The sequence below is a fragment of the Gopherus flavomarginatus genome, chromosome 6 (assembly GCF_025201925.1).
Source record: "Gopherus flavomarginatus isolate rGopFla2 chromosome 6, rGopFla2.mat.asm, whole genome shotgun sequence".
In the NCBI taxonomy this organism is placed as follows: Eukaryota; Metazoa; Chordata; order Testudines; family Testudinidae; genus Gopherus; species Gopherus flavomarginatus.
This window is the reverse complement of record NC_066622.1, coordinates 100,032,838-100,058,123: the sequence shown is the minus strand read 5'-3', so window position 1 is coordinate 100,058,123 and position 25,286 is coordinate 100,032,838. Positions and strand designations below refer to the sequence as shown.

Below are 25,286 nucleotides of genomic sequence, written 5' to 3'. Positions count from 1 at the left end.
GCATTAGCTGAAAGAAACTGTGTTTAGACAGAGCTTTTTTATTTTGTGAAACTTATTTCTGTAGGCCTTTTTAGTAGCCAGGTGCTAAATATTTGCAACTTGAAGCTAATGGAAATTACAGGTACTCATCAGTTTCTAAGATCACTCCCTGAATTTAAGGTTGACTAGAACTGTATTGAAATGATTGTTTTGAGAATAGTATTTCATGCTTAGTGTTACCTCATTGCTTTTAACAGTTATTACCCTGAAGCTGACAGACGAACTATATTAAATCTTTAAGTAACTATGATTGGGTGTAAAACAAAAGCATTCAGTAGTGCAAACTTTTGACATCTATTGGTCCCTTTTTATCATGCACAGGAATTGTATCTGTAACGAGATTGAATTTTGGTTAAAAAATAAGTCTCCAGAGCTCGTCTCAGGCTACAAACTACATGTACCTTTAGTTAGGGGCCATAATACTATCAAAGCTGCATTTGTTGTGTGTGTGTTAATAGGGTATCACAAACAGGAGTGGCAGAGAAAAATGTTTTGGTCCCTAACACGAAGTGTTGCCATATGGCCTGATTTGAACTACTTTGACTGTTTTAATTTAGATAATTTTCATTTCCTTAAAGGAAGGAACCTTTGTAGTGACCAAGATGAGTAGACTGTGGATTCAGTTATAAAGAGATTATAATTGGTCAGTCAACGGCCCACTCACTGCCCTGGAAAAGACCAGTGATTGCCTTTAACTATCATGTTTAAGTTAATGCCTTTAGCTAATGCAATGGTGCTTTGGTATGTTGTGTATCATTCTGTTTAACTGTTAGAGATAAGACCACTAAATCTTAGGGAAGGGAACCCCCCATGCTGTTACGGATTGTTCTGTGTTGTACAGCACCTAGGACAATGGGGTCATGGTCTGACTGTGGCTCCTAGGCACCACAGGCATACAAATAAGTCTCTTGCCTACACTATTCTTTCATATTTCTGAACAGAGGATGGTTGAACCAATAAGATAGGAGAGGGTTGGACTGCTTTTCCATGAACAGGAATTTTTGAGGTGAGGTCTTTGCATCAGGAGCGGAGGGAGGAAAATCTGAATAAAAAAGTTGCTAAAAGACACAAAGTGGTTGGTGCAATTTGTAACCTCTTTGGTTTTTTGTGGGGGGAGGGGGCGCTAAATCGCTGCATTGCTAACAGACTATGATTGTAAAAGATATTTTTTCCTCTGTCTGAGCAAGATGGCATCCAGTAGTAATGGGACTTATGTGGCCACTAAAGAGCAAATGTGCCCTGTGATAGTCATTTCAGTCTCTCTTCGTGAAACTTGTATCATGTATGTACTTTCAGTGGGCAACAGTGAAGCCATTTAACAAAACACATTTAACAAACTCTTCCTCAATATTTTCAAATTACAAACGAACAAATGAAGTTTAGAAAAGGTTCTTTTTAATTGCATATAAAAGGTGACAATTGGTTTATTAAAGAATCAGTTCCGTCAAAGTAACTGTCTTCACATTGTAGCAGAACCTTTTTGTTTAAAAATAACAGGTCACCCTCAATTTATGACTGTACATATATTTGCAGTCTGGCACTTACTATTAACAGTAAGACCTGAAGCTAACTGTAGTTAAACTGAATTACAGTTTAGCTGATTTACTGTGAAATTGTTGCATTTAATGTATAAGATACATTTCAGTCTTAATAGTAACTGTTTCTAATATATCCCAGTATGTCTATCTTACAAAAGCAGAATGTGTCTGTACCTAAGAAAGCTCTCATGTGTGACTGAAATGGTGAAAGATGCAGGTGCACAGAAACATTCCTTTAGTCATTCTAATTTGTTTCAAAATGGAGACAGATTCATCTGCTGAAATTACTTAAAATATTTAATCAAGAAGAATATTTAAAGGATTCTCTCACTTTGAGTAGTGCGGGGGAATAAATTTTCAGCAAAATGATTGCTTTTGTTCCTTGAGGACACTTGCCCGAGTCACTGGTGTAGTTTATAATACAGGAAGGGACACTAGCATGCTACAGTTAAGACTGCAAGTTAAAATTAGCGAATGTGGAAGCATAAGATTTCATCTTTATTTGCTACCTTATTTTATGCAACTTTGTTGTACCTGATGTACTCACCACAGGAGCCACAATTTGTCTGAATTAACTGAACACCACAGTTGTACAGGCAGCATTATATGCAATAAGTTTACTAATTTTTGATAGAGAAATCATGCCAGAAATATTAAAGTAGTAATTAAGATTAAAAAAAACCCTTTAATATATAGTAAATAGATTGCTGTGAAAAGTGCAATAGTCTCTCACAAAGTTAGCCCTTAGGCAACTATTCGAATAGTGCCACTGCTGCAGTAACGGGAAGCAAAGAGTCCTGAGCCAATAGTCCTTTTTAATGAAAAATATTAGCAATGGTTTAGTGGAAAATCTGGTAGACTTTTAGGATGCAAGCTTTAGTGTTTACCAGAACAGCAAAACCTGGTCTACAGGAAGAAAACTGAAATGTGCTGAGTACCATATAGTCTTTGGCAGCTGCATTTTTAAAAATATACAAAAATAAGATCCTTCATGAATTTGTTCTTAAATTCTTCTGTAAACAAGTCTGATATTGCTGAGATTCAACACTGTTTCATGAGCATCTAGATGTGCTCACTGCATCATGGTGAGAGTTCATTATTCATTATAGTCCTTGTCTGCTTCTTGTGACTGATCCACCTCTGCTGTGAGCTCTTCCAGAACCATGCAGCTGAAGACCTACTACATAAAGATAAGGTAAAACATCCATTTTAGTATCTGCTAGAAGTCTTAAATACCAAAACCATATACATCCATGTTTTCAATGTTAAAATACTTTCCTTTAATTTATTTATTTATTAGCAATTGCATTATCTTCATTTTAAAAACCAAAACTGATTATGTACAATAATCTTAAAATATTTCAGTATCCTGTCCACTGGCAGCGGCCAATACCAGGTGCCTCAGAGGGAGTGAACCTAAGAGGTAACGATCAAGTGATCTCTCTCCTGCCATCCATCTCCACCCTCTGATAAACAGAGGCTAGGAACACCATTCCTTATCCATCCTGACTAATAGCCATTAACGGACTTAACCTCCATGAATTTATCTAGTTCTCTTTTAAACCCTGTTATAGTCTTGGCCTTCACAACCTCCTCAGGCAAGAAGTTCCACAGGTTGACTGCATTGTGTGAAGAACAACTTCCTTTTATTTGTTTTAAACCTGCTGCCCATTAATTTCATTTGGTGACCCCTAGTTCTTATGGGAACAAGTAAATAACCTTTCCTTACTCACTTTCTCCACATCACTCGTGATTTTATATACCTCTATCATATCCCCCTTTAGTCTCTTCTTTTCCAAGGTGCAAAGTCCTAGTCTCTTTAATCTCTCCTCAGATTGGATCCATTCCAAACCTGTAATCATTGTAGTGGCCTTTCTCTGAACCTTTTCTAATGCCAGTATATCCTTTTTGAGATGAGGAGACATCATCTATACGCAGTATTCAAGATGTGGGCAAACCATGGACTTATAAGGGCAATAAGATATTCTCTGTCTTACTCTCTATCCCTTTTTAAATGATTCCTAACATCCTGTTTGATTTTTTTGACTGCTGCTGCATGGACGTCTTCAGAGAACTATCCACGATGACTCCAAGATCTCTTTCCTGATTTGTTGAACTTACAATATGATGGGGACTAATTTATGTATAGTTTGGGTTATTTTTCCAATGTGCATTACTTTACATTTATCTGTATTAAATTTCATTTGCCATTTTCTTGCCCAATCACTTAGATTTGCGAGATCTTTTTGCAGTTCTTCAGTCTGCTTTGGTCTTTACTACCTTGAGCAGTTTAGAATCCTCTGCAAACTTTGCCACCTCACTGTTTACCCCTTTCTCCATGTCATTTATGAATAAGTTGAATAGGATTGGTCCTAGGACTGACCCTGGGGGAGCACAACTAGTTACCCCTCTCCATTCTGAAAATTTACCATTTATTCCTACCCTTTGTTCCCTGTCTTTTAACCAATTCTCAACCCATGAAAGGACCTTCCCTTTTATCCCATGACAACTTAATTTACATATGAGCCTTTGGTGAGAGACCTTGTCAAAAGCTATCTGGAAATCTAAGTATGCTGTGCCCACTGGATGGTTCTTGTCCACATGTCTGTTAACCCCTTCAAAGAACTCTAATAGATTAGTAAGGGACGATTTCACTTTACAGAAACCATGCTGACTTTTGCCCAACAAGTGGTTTTTCTATGTGTCTGACAATTTTATTCTTTACTATTGTTTCAACTAATTTGCCCGGTACTGACATTAGACTTAACGGTCAGTAATTGCCAGGATCACTTCTGGAGCCCTTTTTAAATATTGGTGTTACATTAGCTATCTTCCAGTCAGTGGGTACAGAAGCCGATTTAAAGGATGGGTTACAAACCATAGTTAATAGTTCTGCAATTTCACGTTTGAGTTTTTTCAGAACTCTTGGGTGAATGCTATCTGATCCCAGTAACTTCTTGTTAAGTTTATCAATTAATTCCAAAACCACCTCTAGTGCCACTTCAATCCATGACAATTCCTCAGATTTGTCACCTACGAAGGACAGCTCAGGTTTGGGAATCTCCCCACCATCCTCAGCCGTGAAGACTGAAACAAAGAATTCATTTAGTTTCTCTGCAATGACTTTATTATCTTTAAATGCTCCTTTTGTATCTTGATCAGCCAGGGGCCCCACTGGTTGTTTAGCAGGCTTCCTGCTTCTGATGCAGTTTAAAAAAAAAACATTTTATTACCTTTCGAGTTTTTGGCTAACCATTCTTCAGACTCCTTTTTGGCATTTCTTATTACATTTTTATACTTAATTTGTCAATGTTTGTGCTCCTTTCTATTTACCTTGGTTAAAAGTAGCTGCTGTATTATTGTGGACTGCTCTGTGCCATGATCCATTAAAGAAGCTTTGTACCAAGAATACTTGAAATTCCGGTGCTTGTGCGAAGTACCAGCACAAATACAGGAGAGTCTAATATTTACCATCCTTAAAAAATCATGATGTTTAAGGCTGTTTCTTCTTTTGGTCTGTCTTCTCTTGTAGGCAATACTCCCTTTGGCTATGGATGTTTCAACTTGAAAAACCAGTGTGAGGTGTACATAAAACATGCACACAATTCAGGAACTGATTTCCCATTTTTCCTTTTTGATGCTAGATCATGCATCCTAGTTCCTGCCATTCAGACATGCCCTTTGAGCACTCTCCAGCCTGGGCCCTATTCAGATACTCTAATGGTGGTGGGGTTAAGTATTTAGGTTCCTGATCTGTGCTCTATACAAAGTCTGGCAGCAATAGGAGAAGAGTTGAGGGGAGCTTGGCCTGAGAAGGAGCTGATTCCCTGGAGGCTTGGTGGGGAGGGAGAAACACATGCATACTTGTACCCTATCCCAACTGTGCCTTTAGGGCTTGTCTACATAGCAAGTTTTCTGTGTAGCAAGCTGGAGTAAAATTCTACATCATAGTAGTTTTGTCATATCACATAGTAATGTCCTTTGTAGACACTGCTAAGGAGCATGAAGTCCTGGATGTTGGCTTAACATACTATTACTTGAAGTGCACTGTATCAATATCCACAGTGGGTGTTACCGTATGGCAAGCTGGTGCACTGTAGCTTCGCAACCTGGCTTGCTGCACAATAACTTGCTATTTAAAGTGTTTAATACTCTCTCTCCAGTCCAGTCCAGAACTAAGTAGGGACAATGGCATGTTGGTGTGCATTTCATTCCTGGAGAATTTATATGCCAGACCCTTCCTGTTGCTATCCCTTCTTGGGCTGGTTTCTGCTGTGCTCACCAGCTTAGTGGTTGCTTCATTGAACTATATTGCACTGATTCTAATGGATGGAAAATTATGCCTTATTAGAGTTAACACCACAAATCATGGGACTCAAGAATTCTACCAGAAAGGGACAACCTGTAAGAGCTTTCTAATAGTACAACAGACAGTAACAGTTCAATTATCCACCCTCATTCCCCTCGCCCCCGACCATGTGCTTCAACGCTGAGCTGAAGGAACCACCAGATGCTCTCCATAACTGTTCAATCATTGACAAGGTTACTGGCTACAGTTGCCAACTCTCACACAGTAAATAAGCACCCTGACTTTCACAATAAGCCAAAAATCAAGCTAGTCCCATTTCAAAACAAGGCCAAAATAAATCAATCCCTATGAACCCCAACACTCTACGAACTAATCTTCCTAGTGTGCACTCTGGGACTGTGATGGGCCTGCTGTGCACCCCTGACTCTCTCCCCTGTTGCCCCTGCTTTCCAGGAGCCAATCAAAAAAAAAAAAAAAGCGACAAGCTACTCACAAGCCAATTAAGCCAAAAACAAGCCTAATTTCTGCATTTATTTAATGGGTTTGGCATGTCTGATACCAGCTCAGATAATAAATACCCTCCTAACACCCCTCCACTAGGAATCTGACAGACCATCAACTATCAGATACAAATACACCAAGAACATTTAACAGTTGTCAAGTCTACTGCCTCATTTCTTACCCAATGGAGGATGATGATCTCTTTCCTCATTTAAAGAATGACCCAGAGCATGATAGTGAAAAGAACTAATTCAGGAAGAACTAGATATCCCTAACTTGATACCTCTCAATCTTTGTTAATAGAATCTGTAGAGCAATAAACATTCCAGTATTAAGACAGATACAGAGGATGGGTTTTGAGTTTGAGGTGAAAAGATGATCCCAATTAAGGATTTACAATCCAGACTATTTTCCAATGTAAACTACCCAGCCATACCTGAAAACAATATAGTCAATATAGAAAATAAAACTCTATAGATTTGGTTAACTGTTTTTTACTGCTGTGTAACTGCAGAGTACAATGACTGACACCCTCCCTACAGTAATCCTGAGATCCCTGAAGCAAGAGTTGATGGAGACAAGAGGCCTCCCTCCCTAGATGATTTCTGTGGCAAAAGTGCACTTGCACACACACTGCTTCATGTACCCTGCTGCTAAGTCACAAAATTGTAAGGGGGGTTGTATCTGAAGCACATAAGAATGGCTTTGTTTTAAAAGTTAAGGATTGTATCATTAGCATTTCCAGAATAGTAGGGCAGTTTAGGCTAGGGAATGGGTATTATCTGCCACTAAGTTCATCTCATCCCATCCTCACCCTTCCCCATGCAAAACCTCATCTACATTTAGAAACTTCACTGGTTTAACTAAAAGTGGATTTTAAATCAACTTAACTAAACTGGTAAGATCCTCTGCACGGTTACTCAACTCAATTTAAATTGTGTGTATATTCAGCTTAAGTGGGTTACAAGTCAAATGAAGCTAAATTGATATCTGGGGTTTAAACTCATGTAAAAGTATCCCTATAGGGATTTTGACACATTGATTCAACTACACCAGGGACAGACAGCCTATGGCACGGGTGCCGAAGGCGGCACGCAAGCTGGTTTTCAGTGGCACTCACACTGCCCGGGTCCTGGCCACCAGTCCGGGGGACTCTGCATTTTAATTTAATTTTAAATGAAGCTTCTTAAAAGCCTTATTTACTTTACATACAGCAGTAGTTTAGTTATATATTATAGACTTACAGAAAGACACCTTCTAAAAATGTTAAAATGTATTACTGGCACGTGAAGCCTTAAATTAGAGTGAATACATGAAGATTCGGCACACCACTTCTGAAAGGTTGCCGACCCCTGAACTACACTGACTTTCAGTTAAACCAGCGCAGCTTTTAATATAGGCAAGGCCTTAGTTACACAGATAGTGAACCAGAACCAACAGGAAAATATAACCTTGAATTTCACATATATAGTACTTGATCTTTCTTTCTATTCAGTCAATTTCCATGTATTTTAATAGGAGAAGGATCAAGGTCCACAGTGTAAAAAGTCCTTTGAATTATTTAAACTGTTACATATGGCAGGAGGAAAAACCACACAAGCACCATATCTGTGAAACTGTATAAGAGTAAATCAGAAGCATAAATAAAGTATAAAATAAATTTATTAATAGAGGTTTTCTGTTTATGTTGCAGATACAACTTAAGTCGTGATATAAAAGCAGCAAATATCCCACATCACACCCATTATTATTTCAGTCAAAATATTGCAGTACCTGTGCCTGCTGATCCTCTACTGGTCCGGGGTTGATTAGCATAATCAATAACTGTGCAAGAACGGTGATACTGTGGATCGGGCTGGAAGATACGGTGAACTAGTTTTGAATAATTGCAGTAACAGGATTTTTTAAAATGGCAAGTCCCAATACCAAGAATTTTATTAAAACAGAACACTTTTAATGATGCCCAATAACTCCAGACCTCATAAGTATAATACATGATCCTAATATAAAAAGATTAATATCCTGAGGTGGTTCTCCCTTAGGTAAAATTGGACAGAAGACCCCACACCTATCTACAGCTCTCCCCTCCCCCCAAAAAATCTACTATATATTACTTAGAAGCAGCACTAGCCATTCAAACTACCTATGTTTCAAGATAGGAAGCCCAAGTGTTCCTACCACCATACGTGGAAAACCAAAACCGTACATGGAAACCGTGAGCTGTGCTGCAGGATTCAATACTCATAAAGCTTAATACACCTCTACCTTGATATAAAGCTGTCCTCGGGAGCCAAAAAATCTTACCGCCTTATAGGTGAAACCACGTTATATCGAACTTGCTTTGATCCGCCGGAGTGCACAGCCCTGCTCCCCTCCCACCCCCTGAAGCACTGCTTTAACGCGTTATATCAGAATTTGTGTTATATCGGGGTAGAGGTGTATAATAAAAAAGTTTAGTTAAAGCTGGGACAAGAAGCCAGCCAGACTGTTCCCCAGTAAATTTTAAAATAAAGAGCTATACAGCAGCATCTGATAATGAAATTGAACTGTAGGGATTTTACAAATAATATGGGGTTGTTCAAGGAAACTTAAGAAAACTATCCTTCAGTTATGCAGGAGGTTGAGTAGACGGCCCAACAAGTCCCTTTACGTTTACAAAGCAAAGTATTTTTTTCTTCCTAATTTCTTCATGAATGTAATCCTCATGAAAGATGCTGGCATGAAAAGCTCTGAAGACTGAAGTCATATTCAGATCTAAAGTAGTACAAGCTTCTCCACAATATACCTCACACTTGTTCTGGAAGGATCATCTCTAAGGAGAAGAGTGTAGTTCCAATAGCTGAAAATACTGACCATAAAGAGAGCTGGTTGTGAGGAATTTGGAGGCATGGACACTTAACCTCTAGGAACTGGACTGAGTCCACATTGTCATTTCACAGGTGCCAAACAACTTTATACCTACCAACCTGGGCAGCTTTAAATTGGGGATGTAGGAGTTAAAGGTTCTGTACCAATCACTTGAGCTATCCAGTTCTCCATTAAGTATTTATAAATGCTAACTGCTAAAGCAAAAATCTACCAAACAATATCTGTGGAGCTAAATATAATTTTTTACCCAAAATGCATGTGTTGTATTAGGGCTGGAGAAATGATCAGGTAAGAAAAACCTCTCCTGTGGCTGCTGATGGTTAATCTCATCTTCCATTGCACTCTGAGCTCGACTGGAATTCCCTCGAGCTTCCTACATCAAAGTACAGAAAAATTAACAATCAGACTATTTTTGATTGTGACTACATTAAAGATAAAATCTTGGAATCAGAGTTTAATCAACTATGATCATCCTCATAGGAAACAGAAAATGGTTCCTACATTCACTGGGTCTGAAAAGCACTCAACTTTGCTCCAGTTTGTTGGTTAAAACTCATGAGCTTATTTTTGTATTACAACATTGTATTATCTTATCATAACTATGAGGAAGAACTTCTAAGAACATCAGGATAATCTGGATAACAACAAAAATATAAACCAAAAATAAAAATACAACAAACAGTTCTTGGATTTGCCAATACAATCTGCTGTGAGCTAAATTCAACTTTAACACATCTCTCGTTTCCAAAGAATTAAACGTGTTCTCATATGACATGCAAATTAGGAGGTTACCGTTTGTCTTTGGGATCTCACGGTGTTCAAGTGTTCCATCACGTCAGCAGTACTAATAGGTGGCAGAAGATTATTTCGGCTCAAGGGCATTAAGGACGGTGACAACAGCTGGTCATGTGCAGTAGGACTGGAATTCGCCACCACCAATAACCAAAAATATACATTAATACCAGAGATTATGAGACCGATGTGAGCTAAAACAAATGAAACAATAAAACTCAGGACAACACATGCAGAATTGTAATTTAAGATGCTGGGTTGTTGTGTGGAAAGTATAGGAGAACTAGGCTTTAAGGGCGAGCACCGCACTGGAATAAACTTGAAATTATTTTTGAAAAGTTACAAAATGGTCTTAGCCAGTTATTTCCTGTATTCCCTTGTTAGTAGGCTTGGGACTGCTCTTCATGCATTTTGTCAATGTATCCCTTGGGAAGGCAAACCTTCCAGACACCCTGAAGTCTGTTATGGTCCAGTCAATGGTCAAAATAACAGCGAACTCAGCAGTTTCACTAGATCTCAGATCTTCACAACCCTAAGCAAGGTCATGGGAAAGATAACAGCAGCCCAGCTCCAGCACCACATAATTACTTATCACTAGATCTCTTCCAGATAGGTTTCAGACCTAGCTATGACATTGAGACAGCACTGTTACTCTTTCAGATGATTTTATGCCAAGAACAGTGGCAAGACATCTGTGCTAGTTCTACTGTATTTATCTAATGCCCTCAATATGGCTGACCACAAGATATTGCTATCCCATCCACGGAATATAGCAGGAGTTGATGGCACTGCTCTCACAGTGTTCTACTCATTCATCTTGACTACAGCTGAGGGCTGTGATGGGCAACTGCTCTTATCAAAAGTCCCTATCTGTGGAATCCCACAGGCCTCAATACTGTCCCCTCTCCTCATCAATATCTATGTGAGAGACCATGAGATGGTTGTGTTAGTATGGGCTCAAATGTCAGCAACATGCTGATAAGGCACAGCTACATATATCGTTTGCACCTGAAGCAGATGCCATCTTCTAGCTACCTCACTGTATGGAAGAAATAAGCACCTGGATGGATAGAGTTCAGTAAACACTGACTCAAATTCAAGTAAGATAAATGTTGGTGGGCAATGAGGAACTTTTGGCAGATTTTGCATAATCTGTATCAATTTCTTCTGTTGAAGGCTTCTGTCTATTGTCCAGGAGGTAGGCCATCTTGGCTCTGCACTGTATCTAGATATCCAAGCTGTGGCAGCAGCCAGAAACACCTTCTATCCTAGAGACTACAAAGACATAGATCCAGAATACTGTAATATTCTTTACGTGAGGCTGAGAATGGAAGATATACAGAGGCTGCAGCTGGTCTGGAATGTGGAACCCCATCTCCTAAGCAGAACAGATAGACAAGAACATGTAAATGAGAATCGCTGTACTAGCTCCCCCTTTAATACTGGATCCAATTAAAAGTCCTGATCTTTATCGTCAGAGCCTAAATAGGACTGCCTTTTCCTCCACATCATCCTTGAAATACAGTGTTCAACAAGTACTAAGTAGTTGTTGGTAGCCAAGATGAAGCTCACTGGTGCTGGAGTCCTGGCATTCTTGTGAAAGGGCACCCTGCTATGGAACTGTACCACAGTGCATAAGGATGATGTCATGTTTTGCCTCTTTTATTGTACAAGATGCATATGTTTACACTGCCTTTTTCTTAATAAACACTCTGTCACTGTGCCCAGAAAACCCAAAAAGGGGAGGAAAGAAATCAGTAACGGACCAATGATATCCCAGAATGGAGAAGAGAAGTGTGTCCTAACAGGACCATGTTGAAACTTTATGTTCCTCCTTCGAGTGGCTAGATACCACTGTGTTTGGCAAAATATACCAACAAATATAGATACAGCTGAAATGCGTATTTTAAGCAAGAGATCCTACCACACAGCTCTGTTTCTCATCCTGCTTGTCTATGAAATCACTAACTGTGATCTCACAAATTCAACTTTATGACTTCATTGCAGGACCAAAAAGAAAGATGTAAAAGGCTTGTTAAGAGCAAATCCTTTTTTTAAGAAGGTGAACTCAGAAGCTTTCTACCCAACAAAAGGCAAGTTCAGTATTTATCTTACAAAGTTGATGGAATCAATGACATCTAAAACAAGACAGGGAGCAGCATTCCCTGGCTTCTCTGAAGTCTGAGTGATAATTTATTAGCAACTGTTGCAGAAAAGACACAAAATATAAGTCTGGACAAGTAAGCAAAAATAGAAATGATTTTTAACTATTCCGTTTTAAAATTTATTTAACTGTGATATTTAAACCTACATAATATTTGTGTTAATATGTGTGTTTAAGGAATAACTACAATGTGCAAACAAAAGTAGAAAGTTGTAAAATAGGTATTCTGCTTTGAAAATACTGCAATTTATAGGCATTTTATATATGAATAGAGTCCACTTATGAGACAAGTATTGAAAATATCCAAGAGGCCTTTGGTATTATATGCATACAGTGGGAGGACATTCTGGAACTACATGTTACAAGAGCTTGAAAAAATAACCAATTTTTTTTAAAACCTCTCCTTGGAACCTATATATGCATTTAGTATATATTCTAAGAATAAAGGGGGTACTTCAAGAATTGTGAAATGAATCTCTGGGGTCTGAGAATAGCGAAGAGAGACATTATAAGATACTGGAAGGAAGAAGGAGAATCAGCTATTAAGTAATTTACAGCTGAGTTGGTAATAATGACAACATCTGAAAAAAAAGATAGAGAAGACAGGATAGATTGGATGAGTTTAAAAGAACACGAATCCATTCCTAAATGTAGACTGCAAAGTCAAAAGGAAAAGTCAAGTCAGTTCCAGAAACACATACAGAATTCTGCCACTAGCCTGCCTGCAAAGGACATTCAACAGAGAAAAACTTGAATTCACTTTTCTAAACAAAACACTTTTAGGGTCTGTGATATCCAATGACTCTTCTGGGTTTACTAGCAATGCTGCACAATATATAATTCTGGGTTGTCACAGATACCAGAAGCATCAGAGATCAATTAGAGACTTTTAGTACTTGTGGCTTCCCAGAATGATACATTTTGGCATGTCACTTCTAAATTCAGAAGAGCCAGCTCTTGGTACTCGCACTCCAGGGTGACTCAGCTGCTTTCAGAGTGTTAAAGTCTGTTTTGGATGCAGGCAAAAGACTAGAGGAAAATGAAAATAATTTCATTCTTGATTTGATCCAAAGCCCATTGAGGTCAATGGGAGTCTTTCCACTGACTTCAGTGGGCTTTGGAACAGACTCACTAAGATTAGCATCCTCTGTAGCTATCATATTGTACATCTTTACATGCAACTCTCCTCCTCTCTCCAAGGCAGCAATTAAAAAAATTAAGTTTGCTCTCCAGTTGCTCAAAACTTATCGGAATGTAGTCTCTCTTATACAGCAATGCACAGCATCACATCTTACACAATTTGCAGAAACATAGGTTGCAGGTAAAATGTTATGTCAGTTTTAGCAAATGTAGCAGTTTCAGCTTTCTCAGGAGGCAGTGATTTAATTTGACAGCTTTTTTGCTTTATATGGACTTGGTTTTATAAACCTTTAGTTCTATAATTTGCAGAGTGAAAAACTGGTTTTTAAACATACAGTCGTGTTCCCCTGATGACTTCATCCATGGATCTTGGTGTCCCCGAACGAGAGTGGTTAGTGTTGATGGGATGCAGGGTGCGTGGTGGTGGGTTGCGTCTTCTAGCAGAATGAGCAGAATATGACAGAGAAGACGTACTGAGCTCTAGAGTGCGATTTAGTCGAGTTCTTGTTGAGAGGATGGAACTGGAACCTGGCCTCAATAGTGGTTTGTCATCCAGATCTCTAAAAACAGAATCAAGGAACCAAACGAAACATACATAAACATGGTCATTATGACAGATTTCATACTACTAGTACAGACACTTTTGATACCATTCTATAAGTCACGGAGGGCTGTGCTACCAAGGAATAGGGCAAGGAACAGAAAGAAAGGAGGTAGGCTTTATTTTTAATTATCATGAAATGTTCCGGATTGAAGAGAATAGAAGTGGAAGAATTACTATACAACACAGAGAGTGGCAATGCAAGCTAAACCCTCACATCCTGGGCTTTTTGCCTCAGACTAGATCAAACAGGTTTATCTCTAGGGCTAAGAGGGCATGTTAGTTTCCAGTTCCATTCAACCTGTGATTGTCCTCTTCAGGATGACAAAAGCTATGCCAGCTAGTACCAGCTGTGATGCAGACAACAGCTAACTGATAAACTAGCCATATTAAAAAAATAAATTTTAAAACTTGGGGATTAGATGACTTAATGGGTTAGTGCATTAATCTTTCATCTCTGTAGATCAAGTTGAAATAATATTTAGATCAGAAACAAAAAGGTGTTGAGTTTGCTTGTTCCATCTGTTGCATGTCACAAAACCACCACACAATTTGCCATTTGGCAAGAGGGGCTTTTCTTTAAGAGAGATTCAATATATGAAACAGCAGGCTTGTTCCAGTTCCAGACTGTTATATTGGCAGAATGGTAAGAGAGAACTGATATTACATTTTCTCTCCCCCATGCCTCATGCGAGTCAAGTTGTATCAGTCTCTTACATGAGCATCCAACCACAACATTTTAAAAAGAAAACCAAACCTCAACACCATCCTTTCAGCTACCCTTATGAAATCACAGTATATTTAACCCTTTTAGATTCTGATTCAGCAAAGTATTTAAGCATGTGCCTAACTTTAAGCATGCGAGTAGTCACAGTGGCTTACACAGGAGCATAAAGTTAGTCTTGTGCAAGTGCAGTAAATATATTGCATCACTGAGAACAGATAAATAGGTGAGAAAATAATCGATATCCGCTGCTTACACTATGGGAGATTAATTTCTTTGACACTGGGTTTAATCCCAATACATTCTTCTTTCCTAGCATTAAAGAGCACAACTTTACTCCAGTACTACGAAGACAAAAAGCTACTAACTCTTACAATATTTTCTCTATTAGAGGCAGATTCCTTTGCTGTAAGTGGATCCCATGTATCACCATCAAACCATTCAGATTTTGTTGAGGGCCACCACTTGATCCTTGAGACACATTTATCTGCAAGTCAGAAAAAAATAGATTTACTTTTGACATGATGACTCACCTATGTTCTTGCCCTTATCACATAATCACTGGAAAACAACAGAAGCTGAATGCTTCCAACCAAAGCACAGTATATTCATATACATCACTTTCATAGTTTAGCTAAGTATCCTATAAATAACAATTGAAGCTTGGTCTTGCAAATGATGGCACTTAGTATATATTTTTATTTTAAAATATCTGCTACCATACTATATATATTGTACTTAAAGCTTCACAACTGAAGCTTTCATTTGCAAGAAACAATCTTGTGACATGGTGCACAAATGAGTGTAATATAATGACTATAGGAGAATCTTTATGATCTCACTTTACAATGTGTTGGGCACTTCTTTTATGTCAAGAATAAAACTGGAAAATCCTCTCCTTGTAACTCAGGCTGATCTGGAAAAATGGCAAATTCCACCCACCACAATGACACCAACAGTAAGAACAATAGAGCTTTAATCTCTCCAGCATACATACTTGAGGTGATTTTCTCCTCTTTTTGGTTTTGCGGCTACATCTGGGTTGTGGGCACTACACATACAATAAGGCAAACATGAGGAAGAGGTAGAGGATTATACAGGAAAAGTGGGAAGAAAGAAATAAAAAGGAAAGAATTGAGTTAAAAACTGATGAAATATAGATAACATTTTTGGTGCTTTCCACTTTAGGGACATCTAATCCTAAAGTAGAGCATGCAGGGCCAGAATCAGTATCTAAAAAAAATTTTTTTTTAAATCATGTTTTAAATGTAGAGTCACTTACCACTTCACAGAGACTAGACTCTAATCTCTAATTTCTAATGACCTTGGAAATGGCTGGGCTGACAGTGCCTAAAACATCTCTTGTGCACACCACTCAGAACCTCATAATTTAACTCAAGCAATGTTAAGTATGGGAAGAATCTACACCATTACCATCCAAAACTCACCATACCTTGGTCCATTATAAATGATACTACAAAACAACAACAACATTGAAAACAGATAAAAAACAATTGTTACTGTGAGGCATAACAAAACTAAAGTTTTAGAAAGGGCAGTTAGTGATCATGCTTCTAATTTTATGAAGAGGTCAAAGCACAAATCTCCCTCTAGAAAACTTTAGCCTCTGTGGCCAGGCAGGCACTGTTACTCCAACTCAACCTTAACCACTTGGCCAGTAGAGCTTACCAAATTTGAGGTGATGGAGGGCATTTTTGCTTGTGGCACTCGAGGTAACACCAATGGCAGAGGTTCAAACTGCAGAAAAGGGCTTCCAGGATCCATTCTCATTGTTTCTACAGTTATGACATTTTTCTCATCATCTATGCAAAACAAAAAGAGTGGAGAATCCACATCACTACAAACTGTCAGCATTGCCACTTTTATGGGCAATACTTTGAATCCAAAGATTTTAGGCTCTTTTTTGATAGATTTCATTCAGCTGTTTAACTCTGTTTAATATTGTTAAATTCATGTCTCATCAAGCTGAAAAATCAAGGTACTGTTGTCGTTAAAGGGTCATCACCAAAATATGTCTCTCTTTTATTCCATTCCATATAGTAGTAAAAAAAAATCATACTCTGCAAGTATGGATCCCATGATTTTTCTCATAGGCAGGCAGGATATAAGTTGTTTAAACAGTAATATCAACTACAGATTTTAACATCCCTTGAAAATATAATGTGGTGGGGAGTACTATCTAAAATATTTTTTTATTTTTCAATTTACCCCATTCACCACTCTTTAACAAAAACAAAACATTACCAATACATTACTGCAATATCTCTGCTCTGATGATGCAGGACAGCAGCTAATCAAAAGATGAAATAAGCGTACTTCAAACCTGTGTGGTTATCAAAGACACTGGTGAACTGATTATTTTTGGGTAGTAGGAAGACAAACAGTGTTTCCCAAATGGAATAGAGCAACAAGTGTTATTTATAGGATTCTAAAATAATATTGGAAACTATGGAAGGTATAAAAATTATACTAAGTAATAAGAAGTATTGACTACCTCTCTTTAAAGTATGATTTAATGCACAAATATTGCCTCCAGAAATACAGTATATCCTATGAGGCTAAGGCTTACTAATTTTAAGCACTACAAAGAGTATCCTTTTTAAAGAGAGCATCAGAGTATTACATCCATTTCAAATTTTATGTCAACACTGATCCTTACTGGAGACTGATCCTTCCCAGTGCCGGCAGATTAACTCCTCCACAGAGCCCAGGACTTCACGCCACACATCATCAAACACATATGTGAGCACAGCATCCTTCATGCAGTAACATGGAGATATAGGAGGGAAACCTAATTTTTGTCTGTCAGATGAGAGTCCCATTTTCCTTTCATGCAACTCTTCCTCCCTGTAAAGAGACGGTGAGCAAGATTTCTATCTTGACTTAAACAAACTGCTTTCTCTATCCTTTGCATTCTTGTTGTAATCATTTAATGTTTTAAATGGCTGGTTATATGTCTGTTACATATGTGCACCTCTGTTAGACTTTGGTTCTATTTCCTTTTAAGATAAAATGGGTAGGTCAGGACAGCTGGCTGCATGATTACAAGAAATGACTTCAACAGAAATGGCGTATTTCTCACAGATTATTGTCTGTTGAGGGGTGGCGGTGCACTCAACAAATAAGAGCAGATAACCCACTGAATCTAGTATTGGCGGCAGCACGCTTCTGTGGACAGAACACTGACATCAGAATATATTTCAGAGTCTGCTACTGATCTGTGTGATATTCAGTAAATCACTTTACCTCTCTGTGCCTTGACTTTCTGATCCGTAAAATGAGTATAATGATAATTATCCTCCTTGGTAAAGCACTTTGAGATCCATGAATAAAAAGCGCTTTATAAAAATATATATTAATATTTACAATTTGAGTACTTAACTTCCAGTGGGACTATTATCTTCATGCATCTCCCCACTAGGCAGCAGTTTTGAATGCACATCACTACAAAGTCACTAATTTTGGAGAGAAAGGCAACTAACTACAGTTGTTTAGTAGCATTTCCTGCCTGTTGACCTAACAGCCATCAAATATTTAGAATATACAACCAACTTAATTTCAGAGAATTAAAAAGAAATAAAGCTCTTGTATTTAAAAGATATAAAAAGAAAGCTCAGGGGCAGCAAATAGACTCCAGCTGCAGGATCTTTCACAAGACAGGAGGTGTACTAACTTCTGAAGGCCAGGAGATGTCTGCTGCATTCAAGAACGTGATGGGTCAGCCAAAAGTTTTCTCATGCTGACACAGAATAAAAAATATTTCAGCATCTATTTATTAGAGCATCAATATCTTCTATTTAATATTTAACAAAAAAAGCTACACATTTTGAAGATAAGGAAGGGCCAGCGTTAAAGGAGTTTTCTATACTGGCTACTTAATACCTTACAGAATTTTCTGCTGTTTGTTCACTGCAATACCCATCTCCTACTGGCCTGGTCAGCACATGCCAGACAATGGTTTTCAAACCAGAGTAGCTGTACTCCTATGGGTACATGAGAAAAATCATATAATGGCGGACAATGTTCAGGGGAGCCCCCCCTTTGAGTTACAATTTTTGGTTGCGCCCCTCAACCCAGACAAGATGGGGCGGCCCACTGAGGTGAGTCAATGGGTACAGATGGTGCTCCCTTCCCGAGTCCTGTGGCACGGTCTGGCCCGAGCCACCTGGCGTCGCTGTTCATCCCCCTGAATGTTCCTCTGTGCCCCCCCCCAAGAGGATGTGCACCATAGTTTGAAAACCTCTAGAAGCTGCTGCTAAACGGAAGGCAGAAATCGGGGGGGGAGGGGCTGACCTGTGTGCCCCCCCACGTCACCTCTACCTATCTCAGATGGGGGTATGCAGTAGACTACATTATTTGGAAAGGGGTATCCAGCCCTAAAAAGTTTGAAAATCACTGCCATATACCAATCAAACTCATGATCTGTACACATAAGTGACTTTGTTTTTTCAAACTAGTTAACTTGTGATCAACTAACAAACCAACAGGTCATACAGATCTCTTCCTTACTTTTGTCTACATTGGGCAAGTTGCACAAAATAAGTGGTGTTTCCAACTGACACCCTTAATTTCCTTCTTTTGATGGAAACAAATGTAAATTATTTTCTCATAAATAGTGAATCCAGAACAACTTAATTGCTCTTAAGGAGGTGGAGATCTAATACTACATAAACACTAGCAATCTGGACACTGAAATGCAGAAACAACACCAAACACATTCTTGATACATAACAACCAGTAACAAACTTGACATTCAGAATCAGGCCAGAAACAGAAGCAACTAGTATGAACAGTTATAAAAAGGAATTAAGACAAATACTTTGAGGGGAAAAATATAGCACAGCAAAATTACTAATTTAAGGAGGTAGATAGACCTCCATGGTTTTACAAGATCCTCTCCAGCCTTAAACATTTTAAATTTCTCTAGTTGGATGATGTGAGAGAAGATTCAGTGAAAGTACTGTTTTGTCATATTGTCATCCCAATGTCAAGAACAAACGTAATATATTATCATTTAGCAACAGAAATTCCAGGCCACCAGTACTACAGGTGTTGTTATAGATTAATATTCAATACCTACACATCTCTGCAGTCGAATGCTAAATATTCCTCCATTGTTCCTTCAGAAACAATTACTCCATCTTCACCTTCTTCACTCTCCACAGAGCAAACAGTAGGAAGTTTTGAAAAGTCAACATCTTTATGAACGGGAGTAACACACAGAGGTATCTTCTTGCCCAAAATACTAAACCTTAACAAAGTGTTTTTCAAAAAGCAGAAAATAAAAGGAATTTGTTATTCTATTTATAACAGTAGAATTTAGCTTTTCCTGTATGGTCGACTGAGACACATAAGATGGTTTGGTTGGAAGACCAAATGGGTACATTAATGGGTTAGGTACTGGAGAGGACAGTAAGCCTGCATATTGTGGATTTTAATGTTGTATATTTTTAATGCTTATACAAGAGTCTACAGTCTCAGAGAATAAGTTTATAAAACAATTGTAAAGAAAAAAGTCCTTTATATCTTTAAAGCACTGTACAAACATTAATAGTTAATGAATGTCACTGGCAATTACTATATATAGAAATCTTCAAAAAGCTAACTATCAACTTATTAGGTCAATGTGCAGTCTACTGCACCTCAACAACAGACTCATCTGGAAGGTCTAACCATCCTGAATCTAGTAACTCTTTTCTTTTGGCTACCAATCCATGCTTTGTCCAAAAACCTACCAAACAAAAAATGCTGAAGCTTGACTTTATACACAACTCATAAATTAAGAAAATTAACTGATTGTTGCAATCCTTGAGCAGAAAAATCATCTTCATACACTGATACAATCTGGGAAATCTACTGATACTTACTCACTAGAATCTCTTTCTTGTACTGCGCTGACATCCAGTGAACCTAAGCTGCTAGAAGGTGAACTTGAATACCACCCAAAACCTTCATCTGTGGGGATTACTACCTGCTTCCCCAAAATCCTATAATATTAAAAAGAAAATATGAAAAATCAGACAATGTGATACATAAAATGGCTGAATGATTGATTATACAAGAAAGTAAACAATGTTTATTGGGAAGCCATATGAATACCATAGAAATAGTGAAGTTGCTTGTATCTCACACAGAAAGCTTTGAAAATGTACTTGTCAAATGAGAAATTTTCTGCTTTGCAGATTATATTTTAATGTGGTTTGAGGTATTTTCTCTACACATATTGCATGGCATCATACATATGTGTTAGGAAAATTCTTTTGCTTTCTCCTCTTCTAACATTAATGCCTTAAGCATTGGCAAATCTGTCAAATGTACGAATAAGATTTAAGTCTCCAAATAGCCACCATAACTGGCAAGCTATTTATCTGTAGAGGAGAGATGAATTATTGGTGTTCTTTAATTATCAAAAAATAAACATCTATCATTTCTAAGAAAAAGTTGCTATTTTAGGGCCCAATGCAGTGAAAAATATCAACAGTCTTCCAAGCACCTGCAGGAACTAAATATGAGCCCTGCAGTGGTGGGGGAGGAGTGGGAGCAGACAGACAATTTTATCTCCACATATTGTATAATCACTCACACACACATCAGTTCTAACAGTGTTTAAAAATACAGCCATTTCCACCACTAGCAATTTGGTTCTTTAATAATTCTGTGACATTACCAGCATTACTCCATCAATAAAATACCTGAGATGAGGAAAGCTAGATGTCCATTGTTGGCACTCTTCTTGCAAACCCTCAACATGCACACTTTCTTTCTGTTCATATAAAAGCTCATCAATGTGTCTGAACATCTGCTGAACTTGTCGTGTGGCAGCTTTATCAAATTCCTAGGAAGGAAAATTATCCAAAAAAAATGTTAAAGGGGAGGATTTGGGTTGAGAAATTTTTTTTAAGCCACCTTAATTGAAAAAAAAAACACATTAGTTTACTTAAACTTTAGCAGGAATAATTTAAATAGTAAGGACCTCTCTCACAGAGGCACGTTAACCTTAAGTCATCTTTCCACTGGAGAGAACACGGATTGATGTAAGTGCTGATCCCATGTACACACAAAATTTAGATCAGCACTGTCCCTACTGGATGGTTTAATAGAAGGTTTCAGAATATTTGTTTTAAATCAATAATAGGAAAGAAAATTATGTCAGTTGAGACATGGCAATTCAGGTAAATTACCTGGAAACATGAAAAAATAAGACTCATCCAAATTTCAGTGAAATGGAAAAGTAATCATGCCATAGATGGCGACAGAGAATGGAAAAACAATGCTAAGTGGTATCAGATGTTGCCACAAATGTCTGACACTGAACAGTAATCAAGAGTTGATAAGTGCCAAATCCTCTATGTAGCCAGTAAACAACTGAGGATGCTTCTCCAGACAGAAAACAACTGAAGATGTTTCTCAACTCATTTAAAATTCAACAATTTTTCTGTCTCCACTGCGGAAAGAGCAATAACACCTGCTAATCAGAGCCTATGCTGGCATATGAAAGATAAACACATTTTTTAAAAGAGTGGCTTTAATATGCTTTGAAAAGCACAGAGGTTTTCTGACATACAGTTTGGTAAATCCAACCACATGAAAACCACACACTGGCATGTGAGGTTCAACAATTATGGCATATATGCCGTATACATTACCTTTACTCATGAAATTATCTGTGATCTGAACATTTTAAACTAAAAATGCAAACTATATGATAGTCAGGTATTAGCAGAATGTGTCCTGATTAGACAATAAAGAAGAGAGAGTTGGAAAGTGTTAAGAGAGAAGGAGCCTCCATTTCTTTTCCCATAGCAAATGCCATTACATTATTTACAGTTCTCACCTTAACCCGGATTTTGCAAAGAAATTTATTCAAAATGCTACTTTCAATGTGTCAGCACAATCTTTCAACTCTCTCTCATAATTTTATGCTAGAGGACTGTGTTCTACTCACATCGTAGCCCCAAGAGAAGACCGAGCTGTCTTCAGTGGAGGTGCCTGTGTAACTCTGACTAGCAGACCATGAGCTCCCATTGTCAGCTGGAGTAATATCTGGGTAATTTGATTCCTTCAAGGTTTCAGACACCCTAAAATGGACATTTTGGGGGGTAGAGGAGAAACAAATTCTCATGAGATACATTCACAAATATGTGGATGAGTAGACTATTTTTCATGTATAGAAAGGCATATTTATAACAGTTTAGATTCCAGTAGAGGGCTGCAGGATTGGGCTCTTGACACGTTCATTTTCCAAGAGTTATTTTACTACCTTCTCCCTTTAACTACATAGAGAGAGAATTACCAGTTCATCTTCCCCACACCTCAGAAAACCACACTCCCTCTCTCCTGCTTCTAGCATAAAAATGAGATGACCCACAATATTCACAAGCTGTGACAGATCAAAAGGATTTAACTATTCTGAAAATTATTCCCAAACACTACATGTGTTCCCATACATGTATACTAGGGCTTGAAAAATGATATCATATTGTCTTGTCAAAATGAAAGGGAGGGCAACCAGCAAGACATAGAATCACTACTCTAGTGAGAAGCCTGAGTCAAGCTGCTGGGAACGAGACAGTGATGGGATTTAATTGTCTCCATCCTCATTATGACCTCAATCCAAGAAGCTGTTCTATGTTGGGGACCTCTTTGCCCATGCAGAGTCCCATTAATTTCACTGGCAACCTGTGCAAGTGCAGATCTCTGAGGTCTATATTGTATTATCTCTGGGAATCAAGCATTAGTAGTGTAATTATACTGTGGATTCACACCACTGTGAATCAACAAATATACCACCTAATATTATAGACTGTGTCGCTGTGATATCTTTATAATGCGGACAGAACACAAAAGCTGTCTGTTTCTCTGGGTCTCCTGACAAAAATATTTTATTACTCCAGATACCTCAAGAATTCTTCATAGCTTTCAGTGGCCGGAGTGGCTGTGTAAATATCATCTAGTGGCTCTGCCAGGGGATGATGCTCTAAAGCATGTTTTGCAAGTCCATGGCTAAAAGAAACATAAAATAAAGCAGCTCAATTTGACATTACTTCTGAGAATAAACCCCACAACTCAAAACTTCTGCAGAGTTCCAGGGCATTAGAGGTTTTTGCTGATTTTCAAAGAAACAGTAACATGCACACCTGAACTGTCTTTATATCCTTAGAGGATCAGTGCCACTATATTAAATATCTACCAGTATTCCGTTACAAATTGCTATTGTCATCAAAGCCTTAGACTTTAAACATACAAATTAACTCCAGAATTGAAGCCTGAGATAGACAATTTTTGTTTAGGATCTATTGTTTCCCTTTAAACTAAGCTTATTAGGCCATAATTCATCAAATTAATGTTTTTAGAATAACATAAATATATGACAACACTGATCATAAACAATATAATAGTTGTATTTATTTTGTTTGGATACTGTACCCACCACTACTGCTTCCACAATATTATTTAGATTTTAACAAACCTTTTAAAAAAAAAAACGGAGATCAGACAGGTTCCTTCACACTTTATTTTAGCTATCATTTTCTACACTTCAAGAAACTTAGATTAAGATGGAGCTGCAACACAATCTCAAGGGCAAATCTGGCCCTGAGTTATGTTGCAGATTTGTTTACTGAACTACTGTCACTCCTAAAAAATCAAAGACTGATAGCTCTAGCTCAGGGGTGGCTAAGCTGTGGCTCCAGAGGCACATGCAGCTCTTCAGAAGTTAAATATGCGGCTCCTTGTATAGGCACTGACTCCAGGGCTGGAGCTACAGGTGCCAACTTTCCAGGGTGCCAGGGGGTGCTCACTGCTCAACCTGTGGCTGTGCCCCAGGCAGTGCCCCCACTCCACTCCTTTCCGCCCCCTCCCCTGAGCATGCCAAGGCCTTCCACCCCCCTCACCCTGAGCCTCCTGCACACCACAAACAGCTCATCTGGAGGCGTGAGGAGGCCCTGGGAGCAGAGGGAGCTGCTGACCTATTACTGTGGCTTTTTGGCAATGTACATTGGTAAATTCTGGCTCCTCAGGCTCAGGTTGGCCATCCCTGGTCTAGCTATTCTTAGAGCGGCTCCTGTGAAATACACCCAATGCAGTCAAGTCTGGCAACTTGATTACAATTCTTGCAATATTCGATGTTTTACTTAAAACCCAAACTTATGTTATGAGGGGGGAAGGGATCTTGGGGCCTATGCTGCAGTCAGGCCAGGGGTGAGGGGCTGGGCCCGTGGGGGGAGCTGCTGTCAGGCGGGGGGGGAGGCTCAGGCCCTACGTGAGGGTTGCTGCTGTCATGCTGGGGGGGGAGCAGGCCCTGTGTGGGGTGCGGCTGTCAGAGTACTGCTGTCAGAGTGCGGAGCACTGAGGGCTCGGCCGTTGGGCCCGTTACCGCCAAACCTCCCGCGTGCGGAGCAGGGCTGGCCCTAGCCCGCTACAGCGAGAGGGGCACTCACATCTCCAGGGCGTCGGGGGGCACCGGCTTCCGCCTGTATCGCGAGATCATCCTCATCCCTCATCGCGGCTTCTCCGGCCGCCGGGCTCGGCCTCCGGCCGCTATGGCGACGCCCCGCCCCCCAGCGGAAGTGGGGCTGCTGCGGGCGCGC

At 38.8% G+C, this 25,286-nt stretch overlaps 1 protein-coding gene across 4 annotated transcripts; it reads right to left on the bottom strand.

Annotated features, from left to right (window-relative positions):
* Positions 1-1,412: 1,412 nt before the first annotated feature.
* FAM149B1 (family with sequence similarity 149 member B1) lies at positions 1,413-25,270 on the bottom strand. Of its 4 annotated transcripts, XM_050959459.1 has the most exons (15): positions 25,137-25,270; positions 23,596-23,700; positions 22,643-22,775; positions 21,390-21,532; positions 20,565-20,684; positions 19,778-19,948; positions 17,357-17,544; positions 16,366-16,499; positions 15,674-15,727; positions 15,051-15,163; positions 13,687-13,911; positions 10,048-10,174; positions 9,503-9,628; positions 8,161-8,242; positions 1,413-2,757 (listed from the first exon to the last, which is right to left on the bottom strand). In XM_050959459.1, the coding sequence occupies exons 1-15, from the start codon at positions 25,190-25,192 to the stop codon at positions 2,681-2,683; spliced, it is 1,854 nt and encodes a 617-aa protein (XP_050815416.1). In that variant the 5' UTR covers positions 25,193-25,270; the 3' UTR covers positions 1,413-2,680. The 4 variants fall into 4 exon arrangements, with proteins under 4 accessions (XP_050815416.1, XP_050815417.1, XP_050815418.1 ...); XM_050959460.1 differs by lacking the exon at positions 15,674-15,727; XM_050959461.1 differs by lacking the exon at positions 23,596-23,700.
* Positions 25,271-25,286: the final 16 nt, after the last annotated feature.

What these genes read in the sequence shown, in the direction of transcription:
- FAM149B1 (XM_050959459.1), bottom strand. Translation starts at nt 25,192, where the DNA reads ATGAGGATGATCTCGCGATACAGGCGGAAGCCGGTGCCCCCCGACGCC. An exon ending in AGCTATGAAGAATTCTTGAG is followed by an intron (nt 22,776 to 23,595) that starts GTATCTGGAGTA and finishes TGTCCATTTTAG; the next exon opens with GGTGTCTGAAACCTTGAAGG. An exon ending in TCTTCTCTTGGGGCTACGAT is followed by an intron (nt 21,533 to 22,642) that starts GTGAGTAGAACA and finishes TTTCCTTCCTAG; the next exon opens with GAATTTGATAAAGCTGCCAC.